Source organism: Tachypleus tridentatus, chromosome 13 (assembly GCF_004210375.1).
Source record: "Tachypleus tridentatus isolate NWPU-2018 chromosome 13, ASM421037v1, whole genome shotgun sequence".
Lineage (NCBI taxonomy): Eukaryota > Metazoa > Arthropoda > Merostomata > Xiphosura > Limulidae > Tachypleus > Tachypleus tridentatus.
The window spans coordinates 189,326,757-189,345,581 of NC_134837.1; the positions used below are offsets into that span (position 1 = coordinate 189,326,757).

An 18,825-nucleotide genomic window follows, 5' to 3' on the forward strand; every position below is an offset into this window, starting at 1 on the left:
TGCTTACGAGTAAGCTTGTGTAAGTACTTCTTCTGTCATGTATTGTATGAATTTGATTAAAGTTAATATTTTGTTATAAACACATGTTCTTGCTTTTCACGTCATTGTTTTGTTAATAGATGCTTTGTTGTTCAGTGTGTTCTCAGAATCTGTAGCAGCAATTTTCTATTCCAGGTTATCAATTGTGGATTTGCAGAAGTCTTGAGTGAGGTTTGTAAGTGTAAGTGAGGTGGAATGAAGATTTTTTTTCATTATGAACAAAACAGTTTGTCTTTAGCTCCGATTGTAACTGGTGGATTTAAATTAAGGGGTTTTGGTATTCTGAAAATGTTGTTCTAGTACACAACATCCTCAATCTTTTTATGCAGTTTTCTGAGAAGTCTGAAAGTGTTACTAGAGTGTAGATCAGAGCGCACTTGGGCAGTTGTGTAGGAAGAAGTGATTATTTCAAGATTAATGTATGGATTTGTTTTGTGACAGAGAGAAGGTTCAGGGTATGTTAAGTTTAGAGTTTGGTCAAATTTAGGACTTTGTGATAAGTGGTGATTAAAATCTCCATAACTACTGCATTTAGGAGACGTAATGGTAGAAAAGGGCTTTGTACGTATAGAAGTGTGACGTACAGTAGTATCAGAGTGTATGAATGGTGCGAGACTCTTGGATTGTGTGTCAGGTTTAGAGCTCAGGGAGAAGTTTCTAGAAACAGGAGTAGAAGATGTAACTTCTGCATATGTGAGTTGTTTGGAAAAGTAAGCACATCTATTTCTGGGAGAAGCAATGAGAAAAATGGGATTAGAAAACATATTAGGCACGTGGTCTGTAGAGGTATGTTCTACGGCTTGAGGAGGCTTTGTAGATTGCATATGGAGAATAGAGTAGGTTCAAGGAAGTTTATGACTAAAAGAGTTTGATGGATCTAGGTTCGATTGTTCAGTAGTTGTTTGTAGGCGAGGAAGAAAATTGTTAGTGATAAGGAATCGCAAATTACAGTATAGTGAAGTAATTCCTTTGAAGTAGAGGTATAAGCCATCCTTTGCAAATTAATGTGTCCTGTCTTCAAGTTTAAATTTGGTGTTGTAAAGGTAGCAAAAACTAGACAAACCCAACTCTCAAATGATTACAGACTTAGCTGAACTTGTACTCACACTTAATGGTTTTGAATTTAATAATGAATTCTATATTGAAACAAAAGGGACAGCTATGGGCACCTAGATGGCACCAAACTACGCCAACATTTTCATGGGAGGCTTAGAGAAGAAACTTTTGGAAAACTACACAGACAACCCAACGTTTTGGAGACGATACATTTTTCATTTGAATAGGATACGAAGATTCATTTAGGTCATTTTATAGACATTAACACCTTTCACAGTTCTATTGAAGTTTACTCTAGACTATTCCACTACCCAAATAAGTTTCTTGGATGTAACCCTAACATTAAAACATGTTGTTCTACACACTGACTTGTACAGAAAACCAACGGATAAACCACAATACCGACATAATCACAGCTGTCACCCTCCACACACCAAACACAATATCACATACAATTAAGTATTTAGATTGAAGAAGATATACCCTTATAGTAAGAACTATGATCGTCACAGTAATTATTTGAAACAGACTACAGCTGAAAGAGGATATAAAAAAAAACTTTATCATCCAAAATGTTGATAAAGGTAACTATATCACATGCATCTACCCTGAAACAATCACCTGACACCATGTCTTGTCGTGTTCCTCTGGTTACTACCTGTCACCCAAAACTAAAACATCCACCCTGGATACTAAAGAAACACTTTTACCTCCTTCCACTTTATGATCGATTCAAATCTGTTCCTGTTGTTTCTTTCAGAAAGAATAAAACTTTGTATTAACACTTAGTTCACGCTAAAGTAAACTCTAAACCGACACCAGGTGAAAGACAACCTTGCAATAGCAAGTGATGCCGAACCTATGAGTTCATAAGGGAACGGATAAACTTTCCGATAAAAATGACCAAAAATAGTTCAAAATCACCAACTCCATAAACTGCTCTACGAAAAAGGTTATTTATTAGATCATTCCTTAAGTAATGTCCTATTTTAGTTTCAGAAAAAGAGAAACAATTTCAAATGCTTTTAATGTTAATTAATCAATAATGTATGTTTTATTATTATTAATTACTTCCTGCCAATGATTCACAAGCTTCTGAATGTCACTTTTATAAAATTCTCGGTATTTGGAGGAAAACAATGTAGAGGGGGTAGTTTTGACATCTTCATGTGTTCCAAGCTATTTTCCATCAATATAGTTCTGCTAACTTTGGAATAGATGATAATCAGATGGAGGAAGGTCTGGAGAATCAGGAGGATGTGGAAGTTTTTCCCAGTCTAGTTCTTCAATCTTTGTAAATGTAATCCTTGCTGTATGGGGCCATGCATTATCCTGGTGTAACACAACACCTTTACAATTGATTAAAGCAGGCCCCTTTTCTTTCAGTGCAACATTCAAACACTCTAACTGTTGACAATACAAGTCTGATGCAATCGTTACATGAGTGGAAGCAACTCAGAGTGGATCACACCAACAATATCCCACCAAGCGTTTAACAAGACTTTCCTAGGATAGAGGTCCATTTTGGACTGTACTTTAGCCAGTTTACCTGCACTTTACATTATTATTAAATATCCATTTTTCATCTCCAGTCACTATCCTATCAAAAAAGGTGAGTTACGTTCACGAGAGTACAGAGAAATGCAAATGTCTACTCTTTCTCTTAGGTTGGCTTATGTTTTTACATGGAGGAACCATTTTCCAAGTTTTGACGCCTTTCCAAGCTGTTGCAGATGACGGTGAACATTGAATGGGTTGAATTAAACTTCTGTGTTAGTTCTTCAACTGTTAAAGCGCAATATTCATCAAGTGCAGCCAGCAACAAGTCATCATTAAATTCAACAGGACGACCTGAACGTGACGCATCACTTAAGCTGCAGTCACCTGATCTGAACTTTTGAAACCATCTTTGACATTTTCTTTTATTGAGAGACTCCGCACCATAAACATTTTGAATAGTTTTTGCTGCACTATTACCTTTTTTAAACTCATAAAGCATTATATGCTTAATGTGCTCCTCAGACACATCCATCTTCATAAGGGTTTATTTGATTAATGATCTAAAAAAGTTTAGTTGGGTTAGTTTTTTATTTGTCTGAACATTTTTATACATGTCCTACTACATATTTTAGTCATTAAAGCCTTCTACAAAGTCAGAAATGATGATTCACTTTCCGTATTAAATTTTCGAACATTACTTATGGGATGACCTATTATTTAATCCAATGTCAAAAATGCAATTTTCAATATATAAGTCAAGTCAAACCAAAAAACTGCACGAAAACATTTTAATAACCATAAATCAATAATAAAAACAAAGAATCTTCGATCAATAAACACTAATATGTCTGAACACTCTCTTGAAGAAATTAAAATAATGCGTATAGAGACAAGTTTTACATCTAACAAAAACAGGGAAGTTAAAGAAACTTATTAGATAGCACTGTTACATACTGTAACACCAACTAGTATTAATCTAGATCCCAGGGTTGTTGACCTTCACAAGTCTCTGAAAATATTTCCAAAACTAAATTCATGATTAAACTTACTTTACATTATTAGTGTTATTCACCCTTACATATCTCTATATATATTGATTTGACTTTCTATATATTGAGCTACACTATTATATTCTATATTTCCCACCGCTTTTGCCGTTATTTAATTTTATTTTTATTGTTTATTTTATCTTTATATAAATTAGTTAACCATTTTTATAACTATTATAAACTGTACACACCCCTTTGACACAAAACTAAACTTGACACAAACAGCTCTAGGTTATGATTGGCTAGTCCTCAAGGCCAACTCACATTGAAAATCCGGTTTATGTGATATTGACGTTCGAGCCTATATATTTTCTCACACTCATTAAACATAACCTTTATTCTCCTGAAGAAGAACAATTCACTATTTGAAAGTGCTCGAGTTTTGGGTCTCGTTTTGAAACTTTCCTGATTTGTTAGTGCACACTCCTACAGCGTATTACTTGGGTGAAAGATATTTACCAACATATTCCTACAGTATATTACTTACTTGAAAAATGTTTCCCTTGAAGTACTTTTTTCATTTATTTCCACGTGCCCAGTATACTAATATTATACATGTTTAACGTTGCTCTCAGTCGCAATTTCTATGAGGTCAACCTATGAAACTCGAAGACAAAACAAAACAAAACACGGATTTTTTTTCTATTCCCTAACGTTGGGTGTGAGCTCGTGGCTGGTGTGCCTGGACTGTTAACTAGAAAATCCAGGCCAAATGACTCGTTACGCAGAAACATTCTTTTGAGCTTCAAATGAGCTATAATGGTAACAGTCAAATCCAATTAGTCGGGTCGGACAAGAGTTTTCAAATACTGGATGGTTGATGCTATTAACCGACTGTTTTTGTTCCAGTGTGTAACTTCAGAATTAGGGACAGCTATAAACAACTAGCACTTTGTGTAGTATTGCACACAAAAAAATCAAAAACAAATAAACTATTAAATCCAACAATGGTACGAATCGTGTAGCTTTGTGTGAAATGCAAACAAAACTTACGGTTGCACTTCATTCTTATAATTTGTATTGAAATCACTTTAAGAAAATAGTTAACCACTATCAGCACATCTGTATCATATGAAAGCTAAAGATATTTTGTAACTTATGGTGAAAAATTTACTTCTGATATATGATATCAAATGAGATCAAGACAACACTTTCCGAAATTATCTTGACGAATTAATTTCTGTTAAGTGTAGCGGAGATTTGAATTTTCAATGTATATTTTTTCTTCTTTGATGTTGTCCATAGTAATGATCAACTTACACAGCTTACAGGAATATTACTGCTAAAAATGGATCACTTAGATAAAAATTCATGAAAACCACTAAAAACAAACTTTGCAAGAAGCTCCAATTGGTGAACTATAGTGTAATTTTGAATTTGTTCCAATAGTTGTAGTCGAAAAGATCCAAGTGATTACTTGTAAGTAAGACTTGCTACAAAAGCGAGAAACTATGAAAAGCTGTATTATAAACCTGATTTATTAAATATCTTTCAAACTGAAGTTTCACTTTGAAGACTGGAGTTTTGTTTTTGCAACTTCGAATAGAATTTATACGAAAAATTTATTAAGATATTAAGTTTATACGTATTTAAAAATCTACCTATCAGCAACTTTTTATGAACGAATAAAATATTCTACAAACAAACAGGTAACCAAGGGATACCGGGCGAGGAGATACAACTCTGGATCCCGGGAGCGCCATATCAGTTCTTACAAACAAACGATACCAAACTAAATATTGCTCAGGCACCAAGGGTGTCCTCACGCTGATTTTTGTTCGATTACAGATTTTTATTGTAGTAGCCATAGAAATAATTGTGAATAATGGAGGAACTTGATCGGTGCACAGGAGCCTATGTAAATCATAAGAGCTTCTTTAAATCCAGCAGCAGTGAGCGGGTATTTTATACTAATATTCGTGTCGTACTTTTCTTTCTCGTTCTCAGTTTAACCCTCTTGTCCGAGAAAAAAAATGCACATTGGCTACACTCCAATGATGGCCGTTCTCGTAACAAACACAATAGACGAAGATGTTACCAAAGTGAAGACAGTTATAGAATAAAAGAGGTTAGACTAGTTTGTTTTTTTTAACGTATTTGCTGACGTAGTTAAACTGGCTGTTCTACAAATACTCTTACACAATACCTGCTCCTTCATTCTGTGCTTCAGGTGCACGTAAGATAATCGTGATTTGATTTTATAACGCTATAACCAAAGTCGACTGAGCTGGCTTCATCTTCAGTATTACACTATAGTTAGAAGTAAGGAGTCTGATATATTTTGGAACCTTTCGCACAGGTTTTGGTCGTTCATGAAGTTTGCAGGTTGTTGCAGTACCTTCTTAGTGTCACACTACACACATTAAAGATCATTCGAACGTTGCACAGCCAGTATTTGACGATAATTAGTAAGTACATTGTATATGGTTGCACAGCCAGTATTTGCCGATAATTAGTAAGTACATTGTATATGGTTGCACAGCCAGTATTTGACGATAATTAGTAAGTACATTGTATATGGTTGCACAGCCAGTATTTGACGATAATTAGTAAGTACATTGTATATGTGTTATAATTTCTTGTTGTCCTTTATTTCATTTTTGAGAACAAAGCTATATAATAGGCTATCTGCGTTGTGTCCACCATGGGGAATATAATCCCAGATTTTAGCTTTGTACTTCCGTAAACTTTCAGTGACCTATTGAGAGGGTAAGGTTGCAACATTTGATATCTGTTTGACCGTAATATTGACTTGGAAAAAGAAAAAAGGAGGAATACGGAGCGGATGGCGTTTTTACGTATTTCTTAATTATGGTTTCATGATTCATATATACATTTATAGCAGAAAAGCTATATATTAAAACAAAATTCAAAAATTCAAATATATAGCAGAAAAGCTATATATTAAAACAAAATTCAATATTTATAAAATTTGTAACCACGCCATCCGTATAATCAAGCTCTAATGACAGTAACGTCTATCCAGCTCATTGTCTTTAATTATGTTTGTAGACAAGTTTTTAATACTTTTCCACGTAAGCTTGCATTGTTCGGTGTGCAAAGTAGCGCCATATTTTTGCTTTTAAATTTGAACAAAAGCATATTTTGTAACTCTAAAAGACTCAAAATCTGAGTCTTATTATTGATACCCAATTAGATGAAACTGTGTTACAGAAATACATTTAATGATCTTGTTCTGAAGTGTTATCCAAGTCTGTGCGTTCAGTCAGAATAAATCACTCTTTTAGCTACTTTTGTCAATTCTAAATAAAACGGAGTAAGAATAATCTGCCTCTGTTTAGAAGGCCAAATCACTTTAGGAGACCATCATAAGTTATAGAAATATATATGTATATATATCTGTGTGTGTGTGTCATCTGAATAAACAATTGGATCAACTGCATAAAATGTTTCACATATATAAACAGGACCACACGTAACAACTGGTCAGCATGTCAGGTTACTGATTGCAATGTCCAGCTATCGAACTTGAAACATACAACTAACAAAAATAAGCTTTGAGCTTTGAACTGTGGATGCAGTTATAAAAGAAAAAGTCAATGCTACTAGTCAGCAGAAAGTATTTCTCCTCTGGTCAATAAAGTCAAAATGAAACAGTTATAGATATTGTGATTTGAAAAAAAAAGAAAATGTTATTAATCAAACTGCTTTTCTTCAGATTGTTTGTTGCGAATTAAGCACAAACCTACACAATGGGTAATCTGTACTCTGCCCATCACAGGTATCGAAACCCAGTTTATAGCGGTGTGAGTATACAAACATACCGCTATACCACTGGAGAGACTTGATTGAAAAAAGAGATTATAGTACAGCTCTTGACTTCAAAGCTGGCAAGTCAGATTCGAATCCATGTAACACCACAAAATATTTTCCGGACTTTATGATATAAGTGTGTTACAATAGCGACAGTCAATACTGTTGCGTGAATAATGGGTTGTAGGGTGCTGGATATTGATTGGATTCTTTTCCCCTGGTCAGTAGTTGAGAATAATGGACGGCAGCAGATAGCCTTAATAGCTGTGCCGTAAATATAAATTTATTATTTTTTGCAGAAGATGTTTTATAACGGTATGTCATCTACCGAAAAATATAGTAGACGATCACATAAAAACATAATTTAATAATTATTCAGTACAACAAGTTTAAAATCTGTTTATATCTTTTGGCTTGTCAAGTACACCAGGGTTAGCTAATAATTAAGAGAAGAAAAAGAAAATTAAAACTTTCATACGAGAAAGAGTTCCTGATTCAAATTGTTGTATTCATATAACCTTAGCGGTTTTGCTCTAAATATAAATACAAATTTATTTATATCTTTTACTGTAGTTTTATTATATCTATCACACTATAGCGAGTTATATATATAGCATATTTCTTCTGTGTAACCGATAGACATAAAATACTTTAGATTACTTGTACATTACGATTAAGACTAGCGGTATTTCCGTGTATGTTTGTTTGTTTATTTTTTGAATTTCGCACAAAACTACTGGAGGGCTATCTACGCTAGCCGTCTCTAATTTAGTAGTGTAAGACCAGAGGGAAGGCAGCTAGTCATCACCACCCACCGCCAACTCTTGGGCTACTCTTTTACCAACGAATAGTGGGATTGACCGTCACATTATAACTCCCCCACGGCTGAAATGACGAGTATGTTTGGTGCGACGGGGATGCGAATTCGCGACCCTTGAGTTACGAGTCGCACGCGTCAAGCCGCTTGGCCATGCCGGACCATTTCCGTGTAACTTAGCAGAAAAAGTTTACGCATGTTAATTAGACTTTTCAAACGAAGGTGGTAAGAATTTCTACGGCATGGCCAGGTGGGTTAAGGTGTTCAACTAGTAATCGAGGAGTCGCGGGTTCGAATCCCGGTCGCACCAAACATGCTCATCCTTTCAGCTGTGGGGGCGTTATAATGTTGTGGTCAATCCCACTATTCGTTGGTAAAAGAGTAGGCCAAGAGTTCGCGATGGGTGGTGATGACTAGCTGCTTTCCCTCTAGTCTTACACTGCTAAATTAGGGACGGCTAGCGCAGATAGCCCTCCGGTAGCTTTGTGCAAAATTCAAAAAAACAACAAAGAATTTCTACACAAATGCAATAAAATATTTCATACGTCATTTATTAATACTAAAGCTAAGAGTCTTAAATTTAATAAACGCTCCAAAGAGCCTTTGATACTGCGAATAGGCAGAAAACTGGCGAATGTACAATATAACCTTTGTTACTTATTATTTATAAAACGATTGTTTAGAAAATAATTTATTTTCTATTGTTACGTAACGCAAATAATTCTTGTTTGGTTTGAATTTACGACGCGATAGAGTGATATTTAACTAGAGGTCCCTCTTGTGGTGAAACCAAGGTTCTCTCCTGCATTAACTTTTCACAGAGCTGTAGCAATAAACTATGTGTTGTTATTTTTAAAATATTGGTGTGAAGTTACTGCAATAAGCTTGTTGGTGTTAAACAACAATATGTGTACTAGCATGATAAAAAATGAAAATTACTACTATGATTCAAATATTAATAAGACGGTAACATCGAGACGACATGGCCAGATGGTTAAGGCGCTCGACTCGTAATCTGAGGGTTTTGGATTCGAATCCCCGTAACATCAAACATGTTCGCCCTTTCAGCCGTAGGGATGTTATACTGTGACAGTCAATCCCACTATTCGTTGGTAAAAGAGTATCCCAAGAGTTGGGAGTGGGTGGTGATGACTAGCTGCCTTCCCTCTAGTCTTACACTGCTAAATTAGGAACGGCTAGCGCAGATAGCCTTCGTGTAGCTTTGCGCGAAATTAAAAACAAACAGACATTGAGATAATGTTTATGTACTCAATAGGAGATACAGGAAATGAAACACTGATATTAAACAGGAAGGTTTGTTCTTCATTTACTATGTTTGTTGGTTGTGTTTTCGCGCAAAGCTATTCGAGGACTAGCTGCGCTAGTTACCTCTTATTTTAAAGAGATTGATTAGAGCAAAGTGAACTATGAACATCCACCGTCAGCACGTGGGTTACCCTAAACCAGGGGTTCCCAACCGGTGGGTCGCGAAGCCTTGGCAGGGGAGTCGCGTAGCCTTATTAGAAGTAGCTTGGGATAACATTAATTTTATTTCATCAATTACATTTTCATGCTCTTTTTTTTTTTTTTTTTTTCGTTGCAAAGCAAAACGTGTGCTACGTTAGTTCAATGTTATTAGGTGATATTATGGGTGTATGAATGTGTGCCTGTGAGTGAATGTGCCTATGTGAATGTGTATGTGTCTGCAACTGTATGTATGTGTATACTAGTGAGTAGCGAATATGTGAGTGCACGCGCATGTACGTATGCTTATGTGTCTGTTTAGCTGTGATTGAGTGTGTGTGTGCTCGTTGTCGACACGTGAGTCACATGTCCGTTGTTGATTGGTGGATGACGAATCGCGCGACTGGCCACGCTCCCTTCCCTCCCAATACTTACCCCATCATTACTCTACCTGCACCCCCCACAAGTAGTCAGTGTAAGATCTACAGTTGCCAAAGCGTTCATTATTCAACAATTTTATTTTATTTTAACAAGGAGATAAGTAAGCAGTAGAGGTGAGTTGTGTCCATGGCTAAACGGCGCAGATACTCAGAATACTACCTCAACATTGGCTTCACCACTGTGCTCGCCAACGACGGCATCGAGAAACCACAGTGTGTTTTGTGCCATGCTGTCCTGAGTGCAGAGTCAATGAAACCATCAAAACTCAAGCGTCATCTCGAGACGAAACATCCAGAACACGCAAAGAAGGGTTTGGATTTCTTCAAACGGCATGAACGGTGTCTTAAAAGCTAAAGAATTGATAGAAGTGGGTCGTTTCAGCAGCAGAGTGCAGCCGTAGTGGAAGCTTCATATGAGATTGCATTCGAAATTGCTAAACAAAAAAAGCCTCACACGATTGGAGAAACACTTCTTAAACCCCGCATGAAGAAAGCAGTAAATCTTATTCTTGGAGAAGCCAGTGCAAAGAAGATGCAGCAAGTATCCCTGTCAAATAATACTATACAGAGGCGCATTTCTAAAATGTCTATGGATGTGAAGGAACAGGTTTTGACTGAAATTAAGGGTTCCCCTTTGTTCTCCTTTCAGCTCGACGAGTCAACAGATGTAAGTTCATGTTCTCAGTTGCTTGTCTTTGTGAGATACATTAATTCAGGTGACATCAAAGACGAATTCTTATTCTGCAGTGCACTTGAAACCACAACAAAAGCTGAGGATGTCATGGAAAAAGTTTCAACTTTTTTTCAAGACGAAGATCTTCAATGGGAAAACGTGTGTGGGGTTTGTACGGATGGGGCACAGGCTATGCTGGGATCGAAATCAGGATTCCACTCGAGAGTGAAGAAGCTAGCACCTCAAGCAAAGGGCATCCACTGCATGATTCACCGATATGCTCTCGCCAGTAAGACTCTCCCTGCCTCTCTGCAGGAAGTGCTTGAATCTGTAATCAAAATTGTAAATTATGTGAAGACTCAAGCACTCAACACTCGCCTATTCAAAGAACTATGCAAAGACATGAATGCTGACCACGAAGTCCTTCTCTTCTACACAGCAGTACGTTGGTTGTCGAAAGGAAACGTTATTAATCGTGTCTTTGACATGAAAGATGAAATAAAGCTATTCCTGGAGACTCAAGAAAGGAAAGATCTTGTAGCTCACTTCGAAGATGAAGCATGGAATAAAAGGGTTGCGTACCTAGCCGACATTTTTGACCAGCTGAACATGCTCAATTTGAAGCTTCAAGGAAGGGAAACACATGTTCTCCTTTTTCAAGATAGTCTTCGGGCCTTTGTTTCCAAACTGCAGAACTGGCGTCGGTAAACCAATCTTGAAAACATCGCTATGTTTGAAAAACTTTGTGGAGTGACGGATGAATCTCAGATCCAAGTGGATCAGTTCCTCAAGGATGAGATTACCGAACATCTTCAGTCTCTAGAAAAGGAAGTCGATCGTTACTTCCCTGAGCTATCACAGGAACAGGAGGCCCTGGTAAGGAACCCATTTTGTACTGAACTTGATGTATCCAGCATCCCAGATGATATCCAAGATGAATTTCTGGATCTAAGGAACGACTCTTCAGCTCGTGATCTCTTCAAGGTGAAATTCGTGACTCAGTTCTGGTGCGCTATGTATCAGTCATACTCCAAAGTCAGCATGATAGCTTTACGTGTCCTTGTTCCATTTGCTTCTACCTACTTGTGTGAGGCAGGATTTTCCACTCTTGTCAATATAAAAACAAAGAATAGGAACAGATTGGATGTTGGAGATGACATGAGACTGGCTCTAACCAACGCTCGGCCACGAATTTCAAAGCTCGCTGCTGAAATGCAACATCAGGCATCTCACTAGCTGGGTTGGATAGCTGTTCAAACCTATGTTAATATTATTTTAAGAAATATATGTTCTTTTTGTGAATTCAGGTTGGACCAATGAGATTTAATTTGCTAATAAATAATTACAGAATTTTTAAATATATTTTTAGATGTTTCTTTCCCTCTCCTTCACAGAAAATAAAAGAAAAATTAAGCTGCTGATAGTAAGCCCTAAGTAGGGGGTCACATGGGTTTCAAACTTTTAAGTAAGGGGTCGCGAGTGCCAAAAGGTTGGAAACCCCTGCCCTAAACCATTGAATAATAGGTGAGAGTGACCATCGTATTATAATGCCTCCACGGAGGAATGTGCGAGCTTGTTCGGTGGCGGGTTTAGATTCCGTGACCCATATATTTCGAGTCCATTTCCTCAACTTCCAGGTGCCAGGCCTCCTTCGTCAAGTTCCATAATTACAATAAAGAGCGACACTTAGTTTTAAATTGGCTTAAAAGAAGAAAGAATATTATAAGCTAAGATTGTATAAATTTAAATAAAAATCGATAAAACTAAACATAAACCACGTGTTTAAACAATAGTTGATATTCCGGATAATCGATATGTATCTATTTTTGTTCTATTTTGTTCCCCGCCGGAAAGCTGTAAGTTTATAGACTTACAACTCTAAAACATGGGGTTCGACTCCCCGCTACGGACACAGCAGGTAGCCTAATGTGGCTTTGCTCTAATCTGTCAATCAACTTTTTTAATTTATCTTCCTAAAATTTATAAAAAAAAATGTTTACATTTGAACTCGTTGGAGCACGTGTTAACATATCGTGTGTGGGTAATTGGATTTCGACAGCATTGACTTTCGCCTTGAGCCATTTACACATTATCATAGGTCAATGTTTTTTATATTTCTTCGCCTTCCATCGATTGGCATTTGACCAAATTTATCGATTTTGTTTTTTTCTGCCCACATCTGTCGTTTGGAAGGTGCCGTACTGTGAAATATTCTGTCTATTCCATTTGTTTTAACGGGAATGAAACAACAGTAAACTCTGAGATAGTTCACCATTTCCAAATTTACATATAGAGATTGATTCTCTCAAACTACATGAAAATTTTTTCTCAGCATTATTAGTAGATAGGAGAGAAAGAAACATTATTTTCATTTCGACTGACTGACTATTATTATTATTATGTAACGTCATCCAAACCTACTGATCAACAAGCCATGTTTCAGTAGCATGATACAATATATAGCACAATAATTCTATAATGTAATTGACTGATATACGTATATATGGTTTCAATTGATGTTTCGTTTGTTGCATACTTTGCTGACCCACTGAGCTCTGGTAGAGGGTGAAAAGCCTCATCGGCATTGGCTTTGCTGCACAAAATGTGTGCTCGAGATCTTATAATATTTATTTTTACTGGAAACTCGTAGCATGGGGCCACTAAAGAAATACTTTTAAGAGTTATTTTCAGTTTATTGTGTTGTTACGTTGGAAACAAAAATCATTGATAAAACATCTGCCTAATGTTTCAGGGAAATAAAACTATTATCTTATAGAGGGAGGGAACAAGCCCTTTCAACAATGAACGTTAATAACTGGTTGCTAACAATGATTGTGCAAGTTCACTTTAAGTGTTAAATTCGGTAAGTGGCTATTCATTGACTGATATCTGAGCCCAAAGTGTCTTGCATTGGTCAGTTATAGTTGGTCCGGCATGGCCAAGCGTGTTAAGGCGTGCGACTCGTAATCTAAGGGTCGCGGGTTCGCACCCCGGTCGCGCCAAACATACTCGCCCTTTCAGCCGTGGGGGCGTTATAATGTGACGGTCAATCCCACTATTCGTTGGTAAAAGAGTAGCCCAAGAATTGGCGGTGGGTGGTGATGATTAGCTGCCTTCCCTCTAGTCTTACACTGCTAAATTAGGGACGACTATCAGAGATAGCCCTCGAGTAGCTTTGTGCGAAATTCAAAAAGAAACAAACCAGTTATAGTTTTACTTTATTTTATAACATTAAAAAATATAGTCTGCTGCTGAAAATAATTTTGATTTTTTTGCGTGTGAATTCTTTGTAAATTAGAACTGTTGCCAGAATTAAACTTTTGGTGAATACAAAATTCTTCTATCAATGAAATTCAAAGATAGCTGTTGTCAAGGCTTCTTTGAAGGTCGTTCTTTGGAAAGAAAAGAAATTATATTAACAATACCAGTAATAAAATGATTTTATGTAAAAGATTATTATCACTGCCTCTGTGTGTGTGATATCTATCCATTATTGAAGTGGCTTCGTGAGACTAAGTAATCATTATATCTACTTGTAAAAATAAAATGCGGTATTTAGCAATGACGTCATTAATCAGGCACTGTTATGTCTGCATGTAAAAACAGAATGTGGTTTGTAGCAATGACGTCATTAATTAGGCACAGTTATGTCTACATGTACAAAAAACTGTGATTTATAACAATGACGTCAATAATCAGTTTTGTATTGCGTTTATAAAATTTCCAAAGCTAATGGTAATAGGTAATGGTAATAGAAAACGGCGTTTGGAAGGTTTCTGAATATGATATCTATCAACTTAATAGAGAAACAGGACATTCAATTTCTATTTCTTGCTTCAAAATTCTTTCAACAGCCAAACACGATATTGAACTTCTTATAATATAAATATTATATATAAAAACTCCTCTTCTGTCCCACAGTTTTCATAAACGTAATCTTACTTTAACTTAATTAATTCGGTTGTGCCATATTTTCTCGACTTACTTGTGTTTGTTCAATTGTTTGTTTGTTTTTTAATTTTGTGCAAAGCTACACCAGGGGTATCTGCACTAGCCGTCCCTAATTTAGCAGTGTAAGACTTAAGGGACAGTAGCTAGTTATCACCTCCCACCGTCAACTCTCGAGCTGCTCTTTTATCAACGAATAGTTGGATTGACCGTTACATTATAATGTCCTTACGGCTGAAAAGGCGACCGTGTTTAATGTGACCGGAATTCGACCCCGCAACCATTAGATTGCGAGTCGAGCCCTCCTAACCACCTGGTCATATCAGGCTGTTTGTTCAAATTATTTACTCTTATGTACATATTTCTGTTGTAATCACAAACATCATTTCTTTGTTTTGTATATAGGGATTATCGATGACGTAATTATGATGATCCCTGAAACGTTTAATAAATGTCTTCTATTATTATGTTTATGTTTTGTTTTATCATAAAGTTATGTTTCCCGATTACTTGGAATCCACTGTTTAATGGCTAACTTGGTTCTTGAGTCACAAAAAAACATAATGTAGTCGGGTTTAGTTTTGTTCTTTGTTGTTAAGCGCAAAATGGGCTATCTGTGCAATGCCCACCACCAGTATTGTAACCCAGTTTTTATCGTCGTAATCCAGTACGCTTAACTCTAAACCACTAGGGAACAAAGTGACCGAGAAATATGTATGTGTGTTTTCTTATAGCACCGAGAGGAATCGACCCCTGATTTTAGCGTTGTAAGTCCGAAGTATATATATATATATATTTGTATATATAGAATATATAACAAAGACATGGGAGATTACCCATAAACACTTCTAGAACAACGCTTAATTTTTTATATATGATTTAATAAACTCTTAACTCACTATATCCTTTGGTTTGTTTTTGAATTTCGCACAAACCTACTCGAGGGCTATCTGCGCTAGCCGTCCCTAATTTAGCAGTGTAAGACAAGAGGGAAGGCAGCTAGTCACCACCACCCACCGCCAACTCTTGGGCTACTCTTTTACCAACGAATAGTAGGATTGACCGTTACATTATAATGTCTTCACGGCTGAAAAGGCGACTATGTTTAATGTGACAGGAATTCGACCCCGCAACCATCAGATTACGAGTCGAGTGCCTTACCCACCTGGCTATGCCGGGCTCTTGAAAGTAGTAAAGTAGTATTACAGTTAATGATGGACATGTATGAATACATTTGTGTATTATTCTAGCAGAATGGATTGCGTCAATCTTTCACTTTTGAAGAAACGTCATTTTTTCATACTTTTAAGTGCATTGTTACTTGCGTTTTTAGTTTCTCTGTTTTAAGCGCAAAGCTACACAAGGGTTCAAGCTTAATATCTAGAAGCATAAGGTACTAGACTTACCGCTAAACCACTGTAAAGCTATTTTTCTTAAATACTATATTATGAAGGTGTGAAATTTCAGCCGGTCAATTTATTACAATCCACTTTTATCTGTATGAATAATCCTGGTTTCAAATAACTGCGAATAATTATTTAAGGTTAACTGAATTACAGTAAACCTTAATAAATAACTAAAGCTACTTAATTATGTATTACTTTATTATTATGTAAAGTACCCTTCGCTGTTAACAATTTTCAAATATGTTGTACAGACTTTTATAAAGTATTAGTAAGTTAATATTAACACATTGAGTAGCTTTGTGCTTAACTTCAAACTAAGTACTGTTAACGATAAATAGATTATTAAAGGCTATTTTAATTCATTTGATGGAATATGTTTCGTATTCAATGATGACCTTTTAGTGGATTATTAATAACCGGTAGCCTTTTAAGTAACCCCCGATGAGACAAAATTAAACATGGAAAGTTCATATTACTGCACTCCAAGTCTTAGCCTTTTTTTTTTTAATTTCGTGCAAAGCTACTCGCGAGCTATCTGCGCTAGCCGTCCCTAATTTAGCAGTGTAAGACTAGAATGAAGGCAGCTAGTCATCATCACCCACCGCCAACTCTTGGACTACTCTTTTACCAACGAATAGTGGGATTGACCGTAACGTTATAACGCCCCCACGGCTGAAAGGACGAGCATGTTTGGTGCAACGGGGATGCGAACCCGCGACCCTCAGATTACGAGTCGCACGCCTTAACCCAGCTGGATATGCTGGGTTCTCAGCTTGTAAGAGTGACAGTCAACCAGTTATTCGGTTGTGAGTGGTCGTATTCAGCGAGTGCTACTGACTAGTTAACCTCCGGCCGGTCAACAATTCCAAATTAGCAATGACTGTGTTTGAACATTGGGGTATTTCACCTAGCTGTTTAGCATATACGTCCCACAGGTTTTAACGGTAGAATTTAAATTACAACAAAACAAAAATACATTATAAACATCAAATAGCAGTTTTATCCTTGTAAATGTGTAACTTCTATCTCTGAATGCTTCTAAAAATATCAGGTAAAATTAGCTAATTTCAAACTTAAATACCCAATTGTAAACAACTGGTTGTGGACATCTTTGGAAAGTGAAATCGGTCTGATGTGGTTAACTTATTTGGATCGCGTTTAGCGGGTAACGGAATATAATCCTGTCACTGAACGTCTTCGCTCTTTCAGCTTTGGGGGACGTTACAATTCAACGTAATGTTTATGCGACCGGGATTTGAACCGCGACCCTCGGATTAGGAGTCGAACGTCTTAACCCACCTGACTATGTCGGGCCATCTTTGTCGTAACAAAACCAACTGCTTAGGCTCTATGCTTATGAAAATAAGTCTTTATCTACAGGCTTGTAGACTCACCGTTTGTCTGACTAGTTTACCTGACTCGCCGCTGTATTTCTTACACTTTTAGTAGCATGTGACACCCTAAAGGATTCTATGTATGTTAAAGCTAAAGCTCTAAACTTTGCGACTAAACTTAAGAGCTACATAAAGTGATACATTATTCAAATGTAAATACTTACTGAGTACATTACGTTACAACGATTTTAGATGCTCACCACGTCGTTATAACTATATCACCACGTCTCCACGTGCTCCGACAACTGAACAAAAAGCATCAAGAAGTCTTCATATGACTTTGTATGAAATTCAACAAAGCCAACATCTCAACTTTTCACATTTGACCAGTTTAATTACATGAGAAGTACATAAAACTAACTATGTATGAAACAAAGAATTCTAGGACATGTGATTTTCTGCTTTTGTTGGTTTGTTATTTTTCTATACTATCTGGGGTAGTCTTCCCTATTTTTAAACTGATAATTAGATCGAAGGCAATTAGCTAAACATGAGCACAAAAGTCTTTAAAAAACCTGCTTTGCAATTTAAATTGGCTAAGAGAAACTGACAGAGAATAAAAAGGCTCAAAAACGTGACTGACGCTAATAAGGAAAATCAAATCCACATTTCTCGTTCTTTTCGTTAATAAAAATACCAGTTCTGTGAAGCTCAGGACTTTTAATTATGTTGTTTTATAAGAAACCACCGAGTGAAGTTAAGATATTAAAACTAACGTAGGATACAAGTTATTTAAGCGCATGATGTCTTATATATAACATAGAAATTCCCTGCTTAAACCTTCCTTTTTTGTTTGTGGACTTAGATAACTAGGTTACATCAAGTATTCAAACACTATTATGCACTGAATTATATTAATATAAGAGGTTTCACTCCAGTATCGATAGAGTAAACTCCACTGAAAAAATAACCAATGTTATTATGTTGGTTCTAATGTTATTATGAAAAAACAAACAACATTTTACTGTCCTCTTGATAGTTATAATAGTGTGTTCGATTTAAATATAACAAAATATCCAAATTATAATGATTGCCTTATTTACATTCATTAAGGCTAATTATTTTCTTCCAAACGTGCATGAATACATTAATGTTTTTAGCCAAGACCAGCATTCTAAAGGTCTTTATCATGAGCTATGACGTCAGAAGAAAGACCTTTACGTAAAACCTTGTCACGACCTGCAATTAAGGAACCTTAGGAACGTATACATTTACATATTCAAATTAGTTTTTATTAGCAGGTTCGCAGACTCACAGCCAATCTA

At 36.3% G+C, this 18,825-nt stretch overlaps 1 protein-coding gene across 1 annotated transcript in view; it reads left to right on the top strand.

Annotated features, from left to right (window-relative positions):
• The window catches only part of LOC143236415 (uncharacterized), a 34,905-nt gene that overhangs the window by 501 nt on the left and 15,579 nt on the right, over positions 1-18,825 (top strand). Inside the window, exon 2 of the mRNA XM_076474677.1 lies at positions 674-732. Within this exon, the coding sequence (XP_076330792.1) occupies positions 674-732 (59 nt within the window). The remainder of the gene's footprint in view (positions 1-673; positions 733-18,825) is intronic.